Here is a 24,132-nt window from a genome sequence, read left to right on the forward strand (position 1 = left end):
TGCTTCTGAGGACGCTGACACTGTTCAGACCTGCCACTTGGTTTTTGAGATGATATTTGGGAATATTAAAGGACCAGTGTGTGTAGGATTTAGTGGCATCTAGTGGTGAGGTTGCAGATTGCAACCAACTGAATACCCCTCCCCTCACCCTCCCCTTCCATAACAGGAAATTGTAAAATGGTTTCACAGGTTGATCACACAGTATGTAGGCAAAGGTCAACTTAGATTTTTACCATCGTAGGACGTATTTCTCACTCCATATCTAATTTGAGAAACGTATGTAGAGATTATAGATAATTTTATCAGTAAGAAGTAATTATTTTGTGTTTTGAATTTTCATAAGTAGCTTATATTTTGTTATAATTTGACTCATCAAACACATCGCTCTGTTGTCTTTGTTGTGTTGATGCATTTTCAGAAGGCCTCATTCATCATAACAGTGAACGGTTTAATTTGCTGCATATCAGTATCTCCTGCAAAACTTGTCAATACATTTTTCTCTGCCTGCTGAGCACAGTTTGATCTGTCCGCAATCTATATTCTGCTATTCTTCATTCCATATTGATTTGCTCTCATCAATATTTCAATTTTCCAAACCCTGCTCCTGTTTTTAATAAGAACGTTTCCTTTGATGTCAAAAACATAGATGATATTGCATTTATAAGAACTACCAAGTAATCATGGCATGGCTGTATCTTTTTTTTGGAAATACTACAGTAATGTTAAAGTGTGGGTGAATAATATAATTATGGCTGATTTGTCAGCTCCTGATTGAGCATGTATGTTTTAGCTATGCTATGAGTGTTTTGCATGTGATCACAGTGAGTTTTCACTCTGTTTTCTCGCCAGATCCTCTGTCGATGAGTCCACAAAAAGCCCTGGAGACCATTGGGGCCAACCTTCAGAAGCAATATGAAAACTGGCAGCCCAGGGTGAGTGGATTAAAACGAAGCAGCCTCCCTCCTTCTCATATATATTCTTATTATTATACAATGAGCACATACACTCACTCACACATAGGGATGAGTATTGTTAAGATTTTACTGATACCAATGCCATTATTGATTCAGCTTGTTCATGTTTTCTTTGGGTCTCTTATCACTTTAAGGACACCGGTTTCTACTCTGATTTGTTCAAGTGCAATGAACCCAATTCTTGTGTACCTGAAGCCCTACATCAGGCTGTGAGAGCTTGTTGCACATTACTAGCTTGTTAAAAGTTGTAGACAAAACTTCTTGTTCAAAGCCTTGATTCAAGCAGGCATGAAAAGACAATGTAGGTGTCATTCTAACACTGTGGCTCCTTACATTTAGTGATCATTTGAACATGTACAAGGGTGAATGTGTTTATTTTAGAGATTTCATTGTGTCAGCTCTAATACACTTCCTGTCTGCACTGTGCCAACAAAACACCCACATGCTCTTGATAGTGATTCATTTTTTTTTAGAAACAGATGCATCATGTGTTCTTGTAAATTCAGCTGTTATACGTTTGTGTGTGTGTGTGTATACATGCATTTGTATAATTGCCAGCAGTGGTTGTTCTCCTTGGCTGCTAGCTGTTAGCAAGCTCAGTGTTTTCCCAGAGGCTCCCCTGTCTGTTGTCCTCCTCCAGTAGCCCCTCGGCCTCCGAGCATTGGAGCCTCGCTGCTGGAGCAGATGGCAAGGGCATCCGTCCCCCATCACTCCTAAACACATTCTAAAAAACACTACCCTGGACAAAGCGTGAAGTATAGGAAGAAAGGATTTTAGGTGATGAGGTGTGAAGAGAAGATGAAGAAAAGACTGGATTGTGCTCTGAAACCTGCTCGCACACTGCTTGACCAGAGAAACTCTGATCAGTCAGCAGAAACATCCGACCTGTTGTTGAAATCTGATCTTTGCGATCGATTGTCCACATTGTAAGTGGCCAGTGTTGAGACAGCACTCAATCATTTGCTGCCGATACTACATTAGATGTAATCTAATGGTCAATCCACACCGCCAGCATTTTTTGAAATGTAGACATCTGTTTTATGTAACAGATATGCTTCTATTTCTGCATCTCTGTGTAACAAACCACACTGATTCCATCTCACACCATCTCGATATTCAAAACACCTCCGTAGGGCTGGGTGACATGGACAAAATCATCATATTTTTGACCAAATACCTTGATCTTGATATTGATATTGGCAGTATTGTAGGGATGACTATTGGTACTTTCGCAACATATTTCCACCATGAGATTTTTGATGAATAATCATCAATAATGTGGATATAATGATCAAGTGGATAAAGGCAAATAAAAGAACAACTAGAATAGTCTGCTAAGTTCAGAAAATTGCATCACTCTACTGTAACGCAGCCTATAAAACCAGGAAAAGACAACACTTATGCCATATTATGATATTATGATATCCAAAGTCAAGATGATGTCTAGTCTCATATCACAATATTGATTTTTTTTCTCAGGCACACATATTGAAGTATAATCTTTGGTAGTAGCTCAAATTGCTACAGCTGAAACAGAATATTTATCAGCAACATTTTTGATAATTGTTTTGTGATGTTTCGTGCAAAGATGGGAAAATGTATTAGTTCCGCAGATTTGTTGTTGTTGTTTTTTTTTTCCATGTCAACTTGGAGTCTGGGAAATTGCAAAGAGCGTTTTCCAACATGTTATACACCAAATCATAAATTAAGAAAACAATCAGAAGATTGATCGATAATCAAAAGAATCGATAGTTGCATTCCTAGAAATTGCACAAATGTAACCTATAACATGTTATCCATAGTGATTAATCAAGGCTTTATAGAGCTATGGTGGGCGTGGAAAATAAAATAATAATATAATAATAAAATAATGTTACATGTGGTGTGAATTTAGGATACAAGTACTTTTTCTGACAGCTAAGAAATTTGTCCAATTTCAACTGGTTTTATGTAGACATTTTAAAGTTTTAGTACTCAGTGGTATTAGCCGCTGTTCATATACATTTTGACTCTCCATATTTGTTTCGCTTGTTCCTCTTGCTATGTCAAATATGCGTCCTGAGGAGAGTGATGGAGAAAATAAGCAAACACTTGAAATATGATCCGAGCACTGGAGCTGAGTTGCATGCAGATATTGGATTTGAATAGCATTTCAAACCACCTGCGAATATGTTTTAAATCCCATCAGAAAGGATTGGATTTTGATCCTGCCCTTTTTTCCTGTTTTAACAAAATGTCTGTTTGGTATTAGATATGTGTAAAACAGATTCCACCTACCACTGTGTCTGAACATGGTCACTGAGAGACAGGGGAATGAAGGATTTATTTATTTATGGAGAGGAGAAGGATATGTGGAGGGTCAGTTGGTGAGTCGAAAGCTAAAAGCAGTGTGAGATTGACAGAATGTGAAAGAGAGACAAGTCGGTAACACACAGGGCAACTTTAGCGCAACAATACCCTTTGAGTTACCTCAGCACCGTTGCCGGGAAACATCAAAATAGATATATTGTTGCCTTGTTGCTGGAAGTTGTATAACCAAAATGATCTTATCTTGGGCAAGTCAAAGTAGAAGCTAATGACGTGATGGCTGTTTGTTTAGATAGTAAGTAACACATGAGGTAAGAGGAGGAGGAAGAGACATCCCAAGAGACAGCAGCTAAAGGAATGTAGGCTTTGGCTTGGTTGACCCAGGAGGTCAGCAGCAAATGTTTCAGGAGTGCAGGAGGAGGAGTGGGAGGGTGACAAAGCTGTTCCTCTTTTCCAGCCTCAGGATTCACAGCTCCACAGAGCAGCATCGCCAACACACCTTACATAAACTGTTGACAAAGCAATCAATTACACCGCCGCTATTTACTAGCTTTGTCCCTGCAATGAGAAATAACATAACAAGTTCATTTTGGATGAGAAGAGTCGATAAACATTAGAGCCTAAGAGCAAATCTAAAATCCATTTTGTCACTTTTCCTGTGTGTTGCCCTTGGTGCTGGTGTATAAGAGCAGTGTTAGTAACATTTGAGCTGCCCAGAGAGTTTAGTTGTGCCAACCTGCCGTCACGAATCCATTTCTCTGTTTGCTTCTGTGCTCTTACATTAACCCTCATGGCCAGAAAACACAGAGAGAATTGCAAACACAGTCTTGGCTGCTGCCCACTCACTTTCTCTACCACCACTACCTTCTGCATTTTTTTTCCCTCCACATCTTTTTCTCTCCTTTTCTGACCTTTCTTCATCATCGTTTTCCACTCCACATCAAAGATATATTTTTTTCAATCACAGCTCTCCTGTGTCCATCTCGACTCTTCATGTTTGTACCAATCTTTTTGCCTGTAGATTTGTTTTGTGTGTGTGTTTTGTTTGCACTAGAGTGCTGAAACCATGTTAAGAAGCCTCTTGTTGTGGCTCGGAGCTGAGAGCTCAACAGTAGATGTAGATTATCTTACATAGATGTCCAGCTGTGGTGAGACCCAACTTGAATTCTGTGGTTGTATGTGTGTTTTGACCTTGTAGGAGATTTGTGTTAAGTTCAAATCATAGCATGCCTTGGTTAAAGTTATCAGACATATGACATGAGAGTGTTGATGGCAACTGATCAGTCAATATATAAATTTATCAATCCACAATTTCTTTGAACCTTAGAATCCTTAAGATTGTCTTCATAATAAACCCCATCTTTACACAGGTTGTTTCATTGTTACTGGCGTGTCTGTGTCCTCTGCACAGACATGTTGTGAAAGACAAAAGCTGATACACGCTCATGTTTCACGTAATACAGAACACAACATTGGATTATGAGCTCATTGTGACTGTGTCATCATTGTTGACAATATACAGACTGGTGACAAATTAAAGGAAAAACTGGTACAGGTCTGAATGCTTGACCCCTACAGTGAGGGGATCTGGTGGCCCTGTTATGCTGTGGGGGGGCATTTTGCTGGCATGGTTTGGGTCCACTTGTCTCCTTAGAGGGAAGAGTCACTGAAAATCAATACAAAGTTGCTCTGAGTGATCACCTTCATCCTATGATGAAATATTTCTATCCTGATGGGAGTGGTCTCTTCCAGGATGACAATGCCCCAATTCACAGGACACGAGGGGTCACTGAATGGTTTGATGAGTATGAAAATGATGTGAATCATATCCTATGGCCTTCACAGTCTCCAGATCTCAACTCAATTGAACACCTATGAGAGGTTTTGGTATGATATGTTAGACAGCACTCAACACCGCCATCATCAAAACATATTTGATCCATTCAAACACTGTTTTGAATCTATTCAGGTTCAGTTTTTGACAGTGTTCAACTAAATTAGATAAGATAGAACTTGATTCATCCAAAAGGACTTTTTTTTGTGGTGAAGTTGCTCCGTATCAACAGTTGGAATGCAGATGTTGACACCTGTGATCAGTGATCACTTCATTATTTTTCTGTTGGTTGCCCGGGGTTACAGCCAATGACACTGCAGTTCGGTCACTTGTTGCAGCTTGCCATCATTTTGAGATATGAATATAATGTGATGTTTGTTAGTGCTGTTTTTGCCTGAAGAAGATCTGATTGAAAAAAAAAAAAACATTGTCTGACCCGAGAACAGTGTGAAGATTCTACTTCTTGCCATGATGTCTCCTTTTTGGCCCAGCAGCTGTTAAACAGTTTATTGGATGTGGATACTTTTTTTCCCCTCTAAACTTTTTATCTCTCTTTAGCTGGTTCAGGAGGTTCAGATAGGTTTTCCAGTATGGATGTCATTTATTGATGATAACATGTAAAAAAAAAAAACAAAAACTGACCAAACTGGATCTGAAACCAGCGCAACCAGACATCTTCACCATTATAATTTTATTTGTCAATCATGTTTGTTGTTGAGCCTTACCAGAAGACGGTCTTTTCTCTGCCGTCTGTGTTTTTATTGGATGTGGCTATATTGTGTGACATTAAAACTCAGACTGGCTTCAACTGACGACAGCTTTTGTCTCATACAGACACATCAAGAAAATAGAAAGAAAGAGATACCTTTCTTTGTTTTCAGTTTCTCTTTGAGTTTTCCATCTCAACGTGCATCCTCTGCTCTTCTATTCTCTTTCAAGCCTTACTTGTTCTCTTTCATTTTCTGTCAGCATGTCATCCTTTTATTTCTCTCTTTCTCTCTCTGTCCTCTGTTATATGTTTGGGAATCTAGTTTGAAATTTTCCCCTCTTGACTCGCTAGATGTTGGCTAGTTATTGAGATGAAAAGCGGTGTGCTTGTCTTGTCAAATGACCCCTTCAAAGCCACGCAGTGCAGTGTACTTGCTGAACATGTTGCAGCTGCCAAACAGGATTATGCCGTGTCTCTGGCCTGTGTAATTGTCATTTCTCCTTTGGTCTGGCTTTCTCTGTATCTGTGCCTCCTCTCCTGTCTGGCTGCAGCCTGTGAACCCCTGCTGTCCATTTCACTAACTGCCTCTACATTATGTATCAGAGAGCTGCAGCTCAAACACTTTGCTTCTGATTAGCTTGGAGTTTTTCTCTTATCACCCTGGAAACACCAAACCGCTCAGCAGAGGACGAGTGCGAGTGAAGGATTTCTGTGTGTAATCAGTAATGATGCAATGCACTTTTTATGCTTGGGTAATTTAACATTTTTATCATACCCTATGATACTGAGAGGCCATGACAAACATGAATCAGTGGGTCAGCTGTTTGTGCCAAATGTGTCAACAGTTACAGATCACACTCGCATAACATCATCCACATATTTCTGCAATAGAGGCAAGATGACAAATCTTATTCTGTGCTCATTTGGTCTCTGTTTATGTTCAACATCCTTATTAATAAACATATTCAAACTTTTCTAAAGTTAAGTTGTTATATCTGATAACAAGTGCTACTTATCTTGTGTCTGCTACAACTACAGTCCTCAAAATGTGAGCAGAACCAGCGGATCATTAACGGACAGCTAAATAAATTTAACAGTAGGCAAACTGAGAGCGCCTAATGTTAACTTAATGAATGAGGTTCAAATATCGATAGCAGCGCAGACTGCCCAGGAGTCATTGGTTGCAGTTCATACTAATCAGGAACCAGTTAAGACCGGCCCTTTAGTACCCATCCCTAGAAGAGAAGCTGGATAAAGCTGTCAGGCAATGTTTATTTGCAGGTTGAGTGCATCTCTAATAAGGTCCACCTATATCCAGTTGTTATGTTTACATATTGGGCTATATACCATTGCCAATTACCAGGGCCATTATTGAGGACTGTGCCTGCCAAACCTAGTGAAGGAGACCTGATTTGTAAAGAGTATAGATAAAGGAAATGTGTTGTCAGTTGAATCACATAACTAGATTTTAATTTTGGAACAAAGATATGATATAGGCACATCCATTTATAGCGTTATGTATATTGACCTCTTGATGTGTTTATATGTGATGATATCTTGTCTGTGACGAGAACAAAAGGCCACTGTGACATGTCATAGCAGGAAAAGCACATGAGTAATCAATAATTGATAATGAGCCACTTCCAGGGCTCTGCTCTTGTGATTACTGGGATGTGTAATGGAAGTGAGCCTTCGTTAAAGTGATTAGTTATACCTGTGCTTTTCCTGCTATGACAAGTCAGAGAATATGCAGTGAAAAAGAGTCCATGGCGGAGAGCTTCAATGTGCAGGATGAAGAGTGTTTCCAGACACTTTTTTTTTTTTAGTTTTTCCTTATTGAGAGATAGACAGTGATGCAGTGTCTGTCTGACTGTGTGAAAGTGAAAATACAGAAGGGACAAAAACAATATTAATTAGGCAACTTCCCTCAGCAGTATGATTTTTCTCTTCGCAAGGAAGTTGGGAAGCGGGGGAAGTAACGGTAGTGATGTGCCCACATGAATATACTGTAGCAATGATGATATTACATTTTTAATTTTCAAAGAACTATACTGTTGTAGTTCAGTTTACATCTTTAAGCTTGCCAGTGTTGGATTGTTCAAGGCAGTTGTCTTTCACAGTAACAGAAGAATTTGCCACGCCTGTACTTTATGATATAAATAAGTGAGTGTATCAGGTGGAAACATCATGTGAGGATAATTACAACAACCCAAATCATGTGAGGATAACAATGTGTGGCCTTGAGAAGCTGTTGTGTGCCCCGCAGTAGGAAAATGTGGTTTGGACATATCTAGTGTGTGTGGGTGTGTACTGAGAAAGCATGAGTAGGAGTGAGGAAAATGTGGCAAAAAATGGCACACAGGGTCATGAAATTACATTAAAAAAACACACACACAAAGGCTAGAAAATGAAAAGACTGAACATGAGCTGTAGCGCTTACATGTGGATTGTTTCACACTTTCAGTTTCTGTTTTCAGTTTTGAAGATAAAACCGTCTTTGGCTGATTCAGTAAAAAATTAGTTGTGTCATACCTGGCTGTGGTGTTAATATAGCAGCTGTACTTCCTCTTCACACTTTCAACTCAATAACCAACACCACTCCACCCACTACATTATTCCTTTTGGGGACCCCTCAGAGCTGCCAAATCAGTTGTTTCCCATTTGAGTTCAATTAACAGCCGGTGCGCGAGAACCTGCAGAGTGAATAACGCAATGCGGAAGCCGTCTTAATGATCTCCCCTCGTCTCTCTTCATTCACTCAGTCCAGTTGGAGCCACAGAGAAAACCATTAGCCCACTAGAAGACTTATGGACATCTCATTAATACATCTATAAACAGTGTGCTTATGAGGAAGGCTACAGGTCACAGCTGTCATATCCTTGTGGGACAGAGAGAGAGAGAGAGAGAGAGAGAGAGAGCATATCGATCAGCTCTCACTGCTGCTGATCACCTCATAAATATCCCACTAAACGACAAACCATCTTGTGTTGATGGTTGGATGTGGAGATTAACTGTAGATTATGATGATGTCGAGGTGATGCAGAATGGTTTTTGTTTTAACAAGCCTAGTAGAGGTATTTGCTCTATTAAGCGAGTGGTTGGGACCCAAAATGGGCTTCTGCTTTGTGGCGAGTGGGTCTTCATGCGAGTGGAGCAGTAATGTGTTTCATCGATCATTGCTCCCAGGACAGGAGAGCTAATCTCTCATTTCTTTTTAAAGTGGTGTGTGACTTTGTTAGCCGTGAGACATGTTGAGGAGCAGAGTTTTTACCAGATGAAGGGAAGGAGACAACGTAAGCTTTGAGATGACGCAAAGCAGCATTGATATTGTGTGTGTGTGTCTTCTGGAATATTTTTTTCTCATGAATAGCTATGTGTAAAACGCACATTATAAAAATCCAAAAAATGACACATCTGGGGACTGTACTTCACAGTAGAACTGCAATGATTAGTCAATCTATCAATTAGTTGCCAAGTATTAAATTAATCAGCATCTATTTTGATAATTTATCGTTTTGAGTTGGGATAATTTAAATGGGTATGTTTGCTCAAAAGATTTGTGCTTATATGAGACATACTGGTTTTAAACTGCCCGTGGGAAGAAAATTTCCAAAGTCTCTGATTCCAGCTCTCAAAATGTGAATATTTTCTGGTTTCTTTAGTCCTAAATGAAAATAAAATAAATATCTTTGGGTTATGGACGGTTGGTCAGGACAACAGAAGACATTTGAGACTGTCATCTTGAGCGTTTGGACATTTTTCATCATTTTCTGACATTTTATGGACCAAACAACTAATCAGTTAATTGAGAAAATAACAGATTAATCGATAAGGAAAATAATCGTCAGTTGGTCTTGGTTTGGTTTTGACAGTATAAAAGTATAATCAACATGCCTTTGACACTTTTTCTGTGTCCGAAATGAACCTAAGTCAGTGACCATTGTGTAACATTTGCTCTGACAAATCCGTTCAATGCAATATCTAAGTTTGCTAGCATTAGCTAACATTAGCCTCCATAAGTTATTTTTATACCAGACCAAATTAGACTCTCAAATTATCGATGTTGGCATGTGATATTGCAATCAGTTTATTATTTACACATTCAGCAGATATGGAACAACATTATCATTCATTCAGACTCATGTTTCTGGCCACCTGAGGAGTGTTAGTCCAATATTCCCTCTTCTTTTAGCTCTGTTTTGGTCTACAAATACCTCCTGAGCAAAATATCTGACTTGTTGGCAGCTAAATGCTCCACTGTGTTCACCAAGTAGTTGCTAATTATCTGCTGTTTTTGTCTGCTATTTGGTGCTGGACAGATAGCATACCATGGATTTATCCAAGCTCTTTATCTAAAAACAGCTGCCTCCTGCTACTGCTGGATAAAGGTTGATGAGAGTAGTAAGACTGAACCAAACAGTGAATATGTGGACCTGAAAACCAAAGCAATGAGCTGAAAGTCACTCTTTAGAGCTGAGGGAGCTGCAGAGTCAGGTGATAATTGTCTTTGGATTTGTTACTATAAGCAATGCTTGTCACATTATACATAGTAATTTGAGCCATTGTTAATATAAAAATATTGATTAGTGCAGCTTTAAACTTTAAATCTTAAACAGAAAAATAGACACATTTAAAGTGTGTTTTCATCAGCTTCATCAGGGTTGAAAGGAACACTTCTGACAGGATTTTGGAAAAGCAAACACTGGTGGGAAAAACTAGAACATTATAAAGAGTCCAATGCTCTCAGGTGTAAGTAATAACAATAATAACGAAACTATTCTAATTAGATGAGCAACCGTAACTCACCTCTCTTTGTCCACACTCATTGAGCTTCAGTGTGTGCTGTGCTCAAAGACAAATTGTGAGTTTGTGACCATTATTTTTACATACTGTATGTGTGCATGTGTTGGCATGAACCTTCTGGAGAGGATGCAGAGCAGGACGGGACAGCGCAGGAGGCCAGGATGTGACTCAGCGGACAGAGATTCACCACCCACCTTTCATTCAGCTATTTTTTATTCTAGCAATGTAAAAATGTATCGTTAGGGCTGCATGTGCACGCCAATCCGACAAGCTTCCAGTTGAGCGGAGTGTGGGCACCGGTGCATTGGTGTGTTGAAGGACAATGGTGCAAATTGGGGGGCGTATCTAATCAGCATTGGACTTTCTGAATTTAAACTGTGGAGGAGTTCGGTATTCTTGTGGTGACAAATCGCCCACCCCTGAAGACATTTTTGTGACTTTGCAAGTCATCGGAGCCACTTCACTGCCCACCAGCCTACTTTTTCTTCTGTACACGGATCATCCAGAGCCTATAGTCTACATGTTACTGTTCTTTATTATTAATACAGCTCTACTCAGCCAGCCATAGCTGCGATATTAAATTCAAAAGCTCTTTTGTTCTGTGCTGCGAGTTCAAGTGTTTCTGAAAATTGTCCAGTCCCTAGAGAAAAGGGCAATGACAGTGTACTTTTTTGTCATTCACACAGAGTACACTTGACACAGCTTCACTTTAAGGATTAGAAAAGCATATAGTGGTATATTGAACTTTAACACTGAAGTGAAAAATTGCTCTTAAAGTGTCTTTCAAGGTAAAACTTGTCAGTATGTTGAAGTCCAAAAAGAATCCCAATAAACGAATGTTATTCCTCTGATCATCAAGACAATATTAAATTATGATATTAATGTTTCAGCACAATTGAAGCTATAATGATGCAGAGGAACATCCTTTATGATACAGCATGCGTGCTGTAACTGCTTGGCCAGTATTCAAGAACGTCTGGCAGTCAGATCTGTCTCTTCCAGTAACCATCATGTGCGAATGGGACAATATGTCCGTGCATTTGCCCTGTCAAGGAACTGATTAGTACACACACAGTAGTTTGACCTCTCCTCACTGTGTCTCCTCCAGTAACCTACCACTTTGTGGTTGTTGAGGTACCTCAGTGCTGTCATTCTATATCACTTAAAAACATATAGGCTACTGCATGCTTCAAACATCCAATCAAAATCTGGTCAAAAAATTTTAAGTTTGAAGCCGCTCAAGGACTGCATATCTCCATTTGTTGACATTGTTTAGTCCAAATTTGGACATTAATTGTTATTTTTCTGCTAGCCAACCGTTAACTTGCCTTGTCTTATCTGTATCTGATCTCCAGAATCTTTTTTATCTACAATCTTGATTTTTCTGAATCTAAAAGTAGCATTAAAGCAACACCACCTAAAATCTGTCTTTTTATCATCATCATGTTCACTTCCTTTAAATCTCAGTCACATTAGCACTTATAACAGCAAAATTTCCGTGGAATCGCTGCAACCAGCGCTTTGCTCGGGGGATGCAAAAGTAAATCCATGTGAATCTTAATCGTCTACTTCAGCTTTGGTGAACTTTGGCCATTGACCAACAACAAACTGTGTTGAGAGCACTGACCGTGGAGCAGAGGAAGCTTTCATAGCTCATTAGCTGTCCACTTGAATGTTAGCCTGCTATGTCAGAGTATAAAAACAGAAGTTGTGTAGTTTTCAAACAGCTTTGAGACAGGAGTCCATGGTACGGATACCTCTTTTGAATAAATGCAAGTGCAGTACCCGTTCAAAACGTGCCTGTTGGGCTGATCGCATGGCCTTCAGTATTGCTGCTTCAAAGCATATACAAATTAATACAGTTGATTTGAGGTGTGAATGAGTATATACACCAACAACATGAAAGAAACTAAGATTCTATATTATACACAGAGGTTAAGTACTGTAATAGTGAATCTTTTCTCATTTCAAGTGTAATGAGTGCATCCTAAAATAGTGGATTGATCATACTGGGCTCTTAGATTGTTTATTTTCTGTGGCCTCAGTTTGGATCATTTGAGTGGGTATATTTGCTCAAAAGGTTTATGCTTATATGAGACATACTGGTTTTGAACTGCCCATGGAAAGAAGCCTAAGAGTCTGTGCATCATTCTTGATCAAAAGCTATGTTTTCGCTGTCTGCTTTCCTCTTTGTGTGATGTGTGGATGAACTTTGCTGCACCACTTTTTGGTGTGACGAGGGCTTTAAGCTTGAAAGGTGATGCTAAAAGATTTGCAGCTTGCTTGTAAGCTCAAGTCTTTTGGTATATTCTCTTGATGGTGAAATAAGTGTGGCTCACCTCCTGAGCTCTGCAGCACTGTAGATGAATAGCACCTTAGCATTCTAAGCTTCTGAATAATGTTTGTCCGTTCTTTGCATCTCACCCTCCTGAAAGCCAGAGTTTTTTGTGCAAAATACTCCCTTTTGTTACAACATGACAGTATGCTCCCACTGCCAGCAAAGCATCTGCTAATAGAGACTAATGTCCTTGCTACAGATGCACTGGCATAGAAGAGGCTATGACACAGACGTAATTAATTAAGAGAAGTTTCCACAGAGTGCACTGCTTGTATACAGCAGTGAGATGTTAGTCACAGATTTTCCCGCTTTGTTTTATTTTCTGTCCTTCATTAAGATATTAGACAGAATTGAGAAGTAGCTTTAGCCTTGAATAGCGTGACTAATGAATTCGAAGTAATGAGCTGTTTGTCAGTACACTTGATGTAGATGCTGTTGTTATCGTTGTAAACAATAATTGCTGTCGATACAGCGAATGTGCAGAGGGCTCCGTGTTCTTTCTAATGGCATTTAAAATTATTAGGGTGCACTGTCTAATAATTATTAAGTCTTTTTTCCTAAAGTGGCTTCAATTAAAGAGTGAGTTCTTCCAATTATGCACTCAGCAGATTGTGAGATCAGTCTTCATGTTCCGTCTCTCATTAGTGCAGAACAGGAAGTCTATATGTCACAAGACACAGCGGCTTGGTCAGCAGCTACCCAGCATCCTTCTCTCCAATTCTCCCGCTGCCAGTCAACCACGCTGTCCTTCACTTCGGCCCTGATTGTTAGTGAATGCTGGGACCTCTACCTCTCACTCTGCACTAATTAGTAGGACAGCTGTCTGTAAAGATCATTAGTGTCCCCCTTTACTCCTTCAGTCTTCAGCTAATGGCTTCCCTGTCCCCCTTTCTCTCTCTAATGGCCTGCTCTTCCCTCACAGTCTCTCTCTGTCTCAAGGCAGTGTGGGATATCTGTGTCAGCGACCTGACCAGCGGTGGCCTTTTAATGGGCTCATTTTACAACATGATTTCTGCCTTGCTGTCCATCTTTAAATGTAATGACACTTAACCCCCAGATAAAAGTGTTTTCTTTTTTTTCAATGGCAGATGGCCACTGCTTGTTAGGAGGATCCATACAGTAGATGATTAGAACACCCATCTGGGGAGTGTTGAATTAACTGACAAATCTACTTATATTGTGCTGATACTCTGTCTGTGTTGATTTTTCAGTTTTATTTCTACAACACCACACTGGAATAACTGAAAATGTTTGATTCTGGTCCTTTTCTCTGTCTTCATGTGATTGATGTGGATTTAATAAGTGAAATATGTAAAGGACACTGGCTTTTACTTGAGTTTACTCATCTGTATACGCTAAAATATAAGTATATTCTTTTTTGCATTTGCAGTAAGAAAACATCTGGTTGTTTCAAATTGTTAATGGCCTCCAGTGAAACATTTAGGGTCAGGATCACTCTCATTTATCTAGCTGAGTGATCTGGCTTCTAGTTGTGTAGAAGAGGAGTACGGAAGGGAATTGTTAAGACTTTATTGATACCAGTGCCATTATCGACTCTGCTTATTGGTCCAATTCTTTATCGATTCCCGATCAATTTTCTGTGTGGGAAAAAAGTAGGCCTATAAAAGGTTGAAGTGTCAACACAACTGTTTTATTATCTCAGCTGTTTATCAATGACCTTGCATGCTGATGAATATAGGAAATATAACTGGTGGATAAGATAAATGGTCCACAGCCAAATGTTAACCACATTAATTAATGAATTAAGTGATTTGAAAGCATCTTACAGTCTCCTGCCTGTATGAGAATAACAACATGAGGGGACGAGGAGGAGTGCTCCGCTGTGTTGTTATTAACGACATGTCTGCAGCAGTAGAGCAGCCTCTCTGCTGCACAGTTAGCAGGGAAAGCCATCGCTGTCCAAGACGTTGAACGGGCGCAATGTTTTTGAGGTGAAACAGACTAAGCACCGATTTATTTTTTTTCTTATTTTCTATTCTCTTTTCTTTTTCTCACCTCACAGTTGGTTTAAATTATTTAATGCTGCAGTGTGTGTTGACCAGCCGGTCTCGTTTGTTACTGCTGGAATTAGCTGCTCCACTCCGCTAACGTTAGTCTCTGAGTGACGGCGTAGAAAGTTCACAGTATACTTAACGTTCGTCTCGTAAAGGTAATTATTTAGTCATTAAATCAAAACATGTTTGCTACCTCTGCCTTTTTTGAAGATGAATTATAAGATAGCCTAAAATAAGTCGAGTGTGTGCATGCTGTAGACAGTCTGGAGGCTGCACTGCCCTCACAGTTGAGTTCCTACTTTTTCATTCTGTCACCATCACATACCTGGGCATCAGTAAGAGGAATTGATAAGCTCGGAGGCATACGATTCTGATAGATTGGACAATTTGGAACCAGTTCTCAACCGGTTCTCCATTCCCATCCCTATAGAGGAGGTCATCTTCTGACCTTATGTAGGATTTTTTAAATATTTTGTTTGTTTCTTCTAGGGTGTCCCCCAGGAAATTGGTTAACAAAGGTAATAAGCACTCCCACCAAATACTTAAAAATGATGTCTTCTGCCACAGTGGATAACTTTTTAGCCTCTGAGGAGGATGAATTTTTCACCAAAGGCTACAGACTGAACATTGTTTAACTCAGTTCCTGGGTCAGTGTCATCCTACTGAATTCGGTGTTTTCAATAATGCTGCATGGGCACATGGCTTCAGTAACGGGGAGGAGTGAGGAGGTAGCATTAGCTGCTAACGCCATCATTACCTGCCTTAATGGTGTTGATTTCTGCTCTCAGTAATTTGAGTGTCGGCACACACTTCGCCTTGTTAAATGAGTAATGAGGTCTGAGGTGCCACTGGCGTGTTTTATGATACAATAGTGAGTTTTTATGGCTGCAAATGCAATGTAACAGTTTTAGGCCGCGTTTCTTACTGTGCGGTTGGGGATGGTTACTGAAATGTGATAGTGGAAGGTAGGGAGCCAGCAGAGGCAGGAGAGGGGTGGGTCATTAGGGCAAAGGAGCGTACTATTCTCTGTATAAACAATCATTTTGAGCTGCAACAACTAGTCGATTAATTGATTAGCCTAGTTGCCAAGTATTAAATTAATTGCCAACTATTTTGATAATCGATTAATCATTTTGAGTAAGTTTAAAAAAAAGTCTAAATACTTTGATTTCAGCTTCTCAAATGTGAATATTTTCTAGTTTTGAAAAGGAAAAACAGTGAATGAAATGCTATTCCATGAACAAACCCCATGCGTGCTCCCTCTCTGGCACATAAACAGCCAATCATATCCCTTGATAACGGAGAGTGCTATGAGTGACACGCACAGCCAATCATTTAACAGGTGTGTTGTGTGCACAGTTTAGGCTTTTTGTCAGTGAATAAATGCTACAACTCCATAAGACCCAAGCCAAGTTCTCTTGTCTTGCTTGCCACCTGCTGATTAAAGTGAAGGGGGTTAGCCCCGGAGTTAGCGACAATGGGTTAGCCTAACCTGACTGACCTTTAAGGTGGACCAGCTATTCTCATTTTTGTGGCAATCTCAGCTGCTCAAACCCACCGATGCGAATATACCAACATGACCAGTAGGAAAATTTTGACATATCGCCCAAGGCTACTAACAATATGTTAATTACGTATAGAATTGAATATGTTCACTGAAGCACCTACCAACAAAACTTGTAGCCATGTAAAGAAACAGAACCATCTTGAAGAGCCCAAACATCTAAGAACTGTGAACTGTATTACAGCTTGTCCTAACATAAGAGAGTCAGGAAAATCCTCCAAAAACCATAAAGCCTAGCCATGCAGAGCTTGACAGGGTTTCTTTCTTCTTCCCTGTCCCCCGGCATCATTAAAAGGAGGGGAGTGTCTTTTGTGGATTAGAGGGGTTTGTCGACTGCCACAGGCTGTGGACAATTGATCATTACACGTCTCCTCTGCACCCCACCACATCGTCTCCCCTCCCCTTTTTCCTTTACTCACTGTGCCTTTCTTTTAGGCCATGTCCACAATAAAACTCATCTCCCTGCTTCTCTGCTGCTTCCTCTTCTTGCTTGTTTCTTCTTATTCCCTCATCTGCCCTCCATTTGCTCTTACTGTACCACCACCACCAGAATTTTGTTTTATTACAAAACCCAGTCACTTGAATGGTTTATCTCAACCAGTTAAAAGAAAGACAGCAATGACTATAATCATGCATGCATTTGTATCCAATTTAGCAAAGCAGGGTTTGGGTTAGACATTTAGCATTATAAGAAGTAAATTCACCGCTTTTCATCTTTCATTTGTTAACATAACACTTTATTTTATCAGTTTGCTCACTCTGTCTCGTCTGTTTTTGCTCCACAACCTCTCTGGCAGGCGTCAAGATTATGAGTTCCCTGCTGATTTAGAAATATATGGTAAAAACCTCAGTATCTCTCCCAAGCTAAACAAACAAAATCTGTAAGAACACATTCTGAACCACCAAAAACTTCATACTGCAAATTATTCAGTACAGAGACATTCAGAGATTTCACATCACACTCAAATTGTGCACCAGATCCATCAAAATCATACACTTGCTCTTTATGGTCGCCTCACACTGTACAGTGTACTTACAATCTAGCAATCTGGTACTGCCTGCCCATACAACACCTCTGGAAGAAAATCACTAATGTGTAGAAGTCAAATACAACTTAGATATTCTGTTTGTTTTGTCAAGACTAAAACTTCCAAAAACAAGAAGTTATCCTACAGCCTACGTGCCCCTAAGAATCTGACCGTGCGTTGTCTTATTTACCACTGTTCCCACAATGACATTGATTGCTTTCACTGTCGCCAAGAAGTCCAGCTTCCTAAACTGGAACAACGGAAAGAACTAAACATCATACAATTGATTGATTATAGGAGACATCTCATTGGAACAACATGACCGCCTCTATAAATCAAATTTTCCAGACAATATAACAGCAAGCAGGCCGGTCATCATAGCTCTACTCTCCTAGCTAGTCCTATCCTTCCCACCACTATCCTCCCATCCAACTACAAGTTGTTCCTCGCACAACTTTCTTTGTCTCCTCTTTCACCAAGTCGGATCTTTGACCTGAGCTTTCTGTACATGAAGCAGCTGTCTGATGCTGCCCAGAACTCCTTTCCTAACCTGACATGTGTGGGCAATCTGGACCGTGAATAACACATCAAAGAGGCTCAGTGAAGGGGGAAGCAAGATCATCTGTGACCTCTGTGGCTCACTTACCTTGTTTCATCCCCATTGGTGTGAGATCAGATGCACTGCTGACATCAGTCTTAAGCCCCTGTACTCCCCCCGCACCTCACACAACTGACCACTGTTCTCTCAAGCATGATGCACTCTTTCAGGAGTGGTCCAAACCACAACTACTGGTCAGTCAGATCTGTGCCTAGTCTCTGTACCACATCCCCACCCTGCTTCTATTTACTATAATTCTTTCTATACACTTCCTGCACTTGGTTTCAGTTGGTGAACCAGACACGGAGGTGTTGTAGTGTTACTAGGGCTGGAATGAGTTGCTTGTTCCCTGCAGTGGACACTTCACTAGATAAGCAGCACACAAGTGTGGCGACAGGATATTGTGTGTTTTGGTACATCACTTTAGATATCTCTCGGTGTTTCACGGCCCTCACAAGCCTAAAGCAGAGCTGGTCAGCAGCATCTCTAAACAGGGCTCTGAGTCACACAATTATTCTTGAAAACATGAAGTTTTTTAGAAGGGTTTCGTTTATATAATATTGCGACATTATCAGAATTATGAATTCTTGTATTATTATATCGTTATTTTTTCAGTTTCTATCATAAATTGTGTTATTCTGCTGAAAAATAAAATAAAATGTTTTATTGTCTGAATTACAAAAGTGTGAAAGCCCCAGTCGTGTCTCCTTTGACGTTTTTCTGCTACCGGTACTTACTGACTTATAATGAAACTTGTAGCTGTTGTCCTGGGTTCTGCTTTTGTTTCCACTGTTCTTCGACTGCTTTCGAAACTAGTTCCAAGCAATAAATTTCAGCACCCTTCAGGAGGCAGTACTAAATTGAGTTCCAGGCACTCATGGGGGGAGGCAGGGGTGCACACAGGGCTGTCGCCTGTGATTGTTCAAGTAGTTGTATCATCATAAACACAACAACGTAGCAGTAACCACCATTTCACTTCTGTGCATACACAAGTGAGGACTTTTAAAACCTTTTATAATAAAGAACAATGGAGAGCCCATTTTGGACGAAATGACGATGTCTTTCCCGGTTACCGGTTGATGGAAAAACACGACTAGAGTTGATGCTACAACACTAATGACCAAAGTGGCCCGAACAGCCTTACTATGGTTTTGGGGCTAGATGCTGACTTATAGGCGGTACTAACTCTAGTCAGATTTGAGACAGTGTTCAAGTTAAAGTGTCAGAATACACATTTGGCAGCACTTTATCACCACCCTGGTTTGAAAAAGTTGGCCCCAACCGGCATCTGTGACTTGAGCTTGACAACTTGACTCTTGTAATGTGCTACCCAGTCTTCAAACCATCCTGCTTGCAGCAAAGCACGTTTGATAGTGTGTGAGGGAAACCATGGACAAACCTACAAGCATCAAGCTTTCAACAGCAGTAGCTAAATGAGTGACTACAGCTTGATGGCCAGCTAACATTATTGAGGACGAGGGTCTGCCTGAAATAAATTGGATTGTATCCAACGACTGCACTTGAGTTGAGAGCCACCACTGTATCAAAGATACACAACCTGTATGATGACAAAAAAGCGAAAGTAATTTTTTTTCTTATACTCCCTCTCCACTGTTTCCTGCTCACTTTATTTATTGTTTGTTTTATTTTGTATTATGTGGTTTTTATCCCACAGCACAAGGGGATGTTTTTGTGAGCCTTTATTTTTCCCATGTGAGATTGGACACAGTTACATTGTGTGATTTGCTTTTGAAGCAAGGGATCCAGGAAGTGATCTTTAATCAGTACTGAAGTAATGGAAAATGTATCTGGCCAATGTGCCTGCTTGTTGCCTGTTGAGCTTGAGTTTGCCATAAGTTATGATTTCAACATATTTTTAAAAAGCTAAATGCTGTACCTGTGAGGGTTTCTGACAATCTTTGTTATTGTTTTGTGTTGTTAATTGATTTCCAACAATAAATTTATACATTTGGACAAAGTAAGCATACATTGTCCACTCCCATGTTAATAAGAGTATTAACACTTGAAAATGTCCCTTTATGGTAAATTTTGAACAGATAAAGAATGTGCGATTAATTTGTAATTAATCGCAATTAACTACACAAAATAATGCAATTAATCGTGATTACATTTTGAATCACTTGACAGCACTAATATATAGGTACCTCAGTGGGATGGTTGTAGAAGCAGTGGGATTGTTTGCACAAACATGAAAAGGAACAGAAAAAAATAAAAGGACGTAGGCACGAGAAAAAGACATAGGAAAAGAGTACAGAGGAAGCCATTTATCACAGCCAAACCACCACTGCAGCCAGCTTAATGAAGATAGATAGTGGCTCTAGCTGTCAACATGAGACGCTTATCTCTATATTAAGCAATCTACCATTAGGAACACATAGACTACATGTGAGGAGTGATTGGATGAACACCTTATTAGGCTGGAGTTTGACATCGGGTCTCGTTTTCCTCTCCCTCTTCTCTCCCAGCGGTGGAGTGACCTTGTCACTTCAGTCAGAGCAGCAGCAATAGTCCTTCATCTTCAGCGGAAAACTCAGGTTTCAAGAGAAACTTCACATCAACTCCTGTCTTATCTGCTAAAGTGGCTTTCAGAATAATCCCCTCTACATCTCGCATTCTATCTTATTTTATTTCTTTTGTGAGTATCTATCTCTGACAGGATAATGCAGAGGTGACAGGATTATTGGTAGCCATCATCCTCACTGCTAACTGCTGATTAGCTTATTCACCTGATGTATTAATTGTAAATTGCTCTGTATAAAAGCAGGAGCTGTATACAGTATCTAAATTGGAAACATTTAAGCTTCCTCCCTGATGGATGAGCGAGCCCTCAGATCAGCACAAAATGAAAAACAGCAGCCTTGTCACAGTGGAAACATGTTAGAAAAAATTTAGAAAGACAATCTTGTAAGCCATGTTCTGTGACCCTGAGTGTCCTTGGTGTCATGTGATGCTGTATTGATCCACATTGAGAAATTCTATTTTGGCTTTTCCTCCCCTTCACCAGGAGGTCACAGGTCAGGGTCAGGTACACAGTAGCGTCTCCTGAGCCAGCAAGAATTCATCGCCCGACTGCGGATAATGGATCTTTGCTAGACGCTTGATTCCTCATCGGCTCAAGGAGATGCACTGTGATGACACTCTGTTCAGACCTTCCTGCTGAGAGGAAGCAATGAAAAAGACGACTTTCGCCCTTTGGATGAAGAGAATATTAAAACAGATAAGCATGGTCATTCTTTGTAGATGCTCCACATTATTTGTGATTCATGGAGTATATTAACATAGAAGCTGGTTGTCCCAGGTTTGAGTGTCACAGCCTGGTCACAGCAACAAAAACAAGCAGAATTTTTGAGCAAAATCAGCTCATTTCAATGGCATCTCTGCGATTAGCTGAACAACTTCTGAGGACCACGTGAATCTGTGCAACTCCTTTGTGCCAATTTAACTTGTACATGTGAATTAGCTCAGTAACCAATTACAAACTGTCCTGACCTTTGAGAGAATGGAGAGCTGCAGAGTCCAAAACAGAGGATTTTTTTTATATAACACTGCTCTGCCAGAATAGAATCTGCTCCACAAAGAGATTTGCAGACAGTTAATTGTACAAAAATATCTTTCTCGAATAAAGTGTCACAACTTATTGTCCTGTTAGCGACTGATAGCCAGCTTGCTAATTGGCAAACCATCTGGCTGTGCAAGCTATTGTGCCTGACTAGTGCTAGTATGTTCACAGCTGGATAGCGAGTTTGGGGTTAGCCTGCCAGTAGTTTGGTGACTATACTTGTGAGTTGTTAATACATCACAGTGTCTTGCATCAACTATTTTGCAAGAATGTGCAGATGAATTTTACTGTGCCACTTTCTGGTGTGACCAGGTCTTAAGACTTTTACGACTAGTTGGACAAAAAAAAAATGTCCCCCCTCCATTCAAAATGTGTTTTTCTTCTTGTTCCTACACTTGAATGTTTGAGCTTCACTGTGACATCACAGCTAGTTTGGAATTGTGGTCCAGTACGCAACTTACACAAATGTGATGTGGAAATGTGAAGCCTCCAGTGGAAGTACACTGAGAATGGACTTTACAGTGAAGTAGGACACATCTTGTCAAAAACGGTTCAACTTCTGAGATGAAATATATTTACATATTTATAGATTCAGGAATTTTTAATGAAAGAGAAGGAGGAGATGCCATTTAAGGATTTTAACAAGATAATTGTGGAAAAAACATATCGGACACAAATTATTATTCAAAGTAGAGTGTTTTATATACGTCTTAACACATATCTGGAGCGCATCTTTAAACATCTGGGTCCAGTTTATAAAAGTAAATGAATATTCTTACTCCTAAAGTTTCTTTACCTGTCTCCAGTACAACATGCACATTGTACACTCAGTGGCACAGACAGTAACATCACAATCACACACACACACACTGATATGGACTGCAGCAGAGACTTGCCATCGACTGGTAACATTACAGCACGTCAGCCACCGGGGCTGGTAGTTAGAGCAAATTCACCAGCCACTTCACAAATTCACCGGCATTTGGCCGGTAGCCGGTGCTAATTTCGATCCCTGGATGGGAGGCTTTGCTTGGATCAAGAACGCTCTTTCTACAGTTTGTCTGCATAGTGAGATTCACTTTCCTCTTTCTATTCAAATATCAAGTGAGTTTTCTTTGCAGAAAGCCTTGCTTCATGTCTGTCTGTGCACCTGACCTCTTCATTGTGTTTTTATGTGTGTAACAGAACTTGTCAGCTAGGGAGGAATGTAGACTGATAAAGAGGGTGAAAAGGAAGGAAGAGAAAGTTGAGAAAGATCGGAGCAAAGTACAAGGTGAAAAGGAAAATGAAGCAGTGACGGGAGGGACTGGAAGAGAATAATCATCATCCTCTGCTTCTAACTTCCTGAAGGAGAAAGCTGATAGCCTTCTCAGATGAGTTGATGCATTTAACCGGTAGGAGAGGACAGAGGAGAGAGATGGTTAAAGGCAGAACTGAATGGATAACAAAAAGCTTATTAGACAGCAATGTCCGGTTATTGTGTGCTACACCCAAAGCATGCCAAATGCCACTGATTTATGCAATCTAACACATTTTAGAGGCATGAAACTGTTTCAACACTACAGAATGATTACATTGGGTTTTTCAATAAAAGATTTTTTAAAATTAGGATTAAACTTCAAAACAGGATTTTTCTCAGAGCACTAGCTTAACTTGTGTGCCACAAGAATAGTAAGAATAGCAGCAACTTCATGGAAAGATTCATACATTTAAACTCACCATTACATGTTTATCTATACTTTAACATATTAACTCTCAGCTTTTTCACACTTGCTAGGTGATCAAATTATTTTATTAACACTGCAGTGCCAGTCACAAACCAAGAATAAACAATAGTATCCTGCCTTTACAATTCATTCTGTCCTTTTAATTTGCACAGACAGTTTCACTTCCACATTGGTTCTGCCTGGATGATTTTATAAGCTCTGATTCACCCAATACTTGCTAACGGTTAGTCTTTTTCATGTGTGGTTGTGGAGGATGTTTTCCTGTTTGTAGTTGTGAGTCATGTAATGTAAAGTGGAGGAAACATAGAGAAATACAGATATGTTGTCAGTCTCCTGACAAATATCATAATGCATTAAGTCTTTTTTTTTTCTTTTAGTGCTGTTGCATTGCCTTTTCTGTTATTGATCTCTTTCTCCCATTGGTGATGCAGCTTCCCATCAGCAAGCTGCTATTGAATAGCAACCAGATTTCTTATTAGTACAACATAACAACCCTGAGAATATATGAAACTGAGCAAGTCGTCCTGGGTGATGTCAAAAATTTCCTGTGAAGGCTTTTAAGCAATGTCCTCTTTTCCTTTTCCTAACATAACACTGTGCCAATCCAATAAAGCCATCTTCAGCTTCTTGCTCAATGCCATTATGTTTAATGCAA

At 39.9% G+C, this 24,132-nt stretch overlaps 1 protein-coding gene across 3 annotated transcripts in view; it reads left to right on the forward strand.

Moving 5' to 3' along the window:
- Positions 1-24,132, forward strand: part of rptor (regulatory associated protein of MTOR, complex 1) — a 179,034-nt gene that overhangs the window by 24,223 nt on the left and 130,679 nt on the right. For all 3 annotated transcript variants that reach the window (XM_044346469.1, XM_044346470.1, XM_044346471.1), the window contains exon 4: positions 850-932. In XM_044346469.1, the coding sequence (XP_044202404.1) occupies positions 850-932 (83 nt within the window). The remainder of the gene's footprint in view (positions 1-849; positions 933-24,132) is intronic.

This window comes from Thunnus albacares, chromosome 3 (assembly GCF_914725855.1).
Source record: "Thunnus albacares chromosome 3, fThuAlb1.1, whole genome shotgun sequence".
NCBI lineage: Eukaryota > Metazoa > Chordata > Actinopteri > Scombriformes > Scombridae > Thunnus > Thunnus albacares.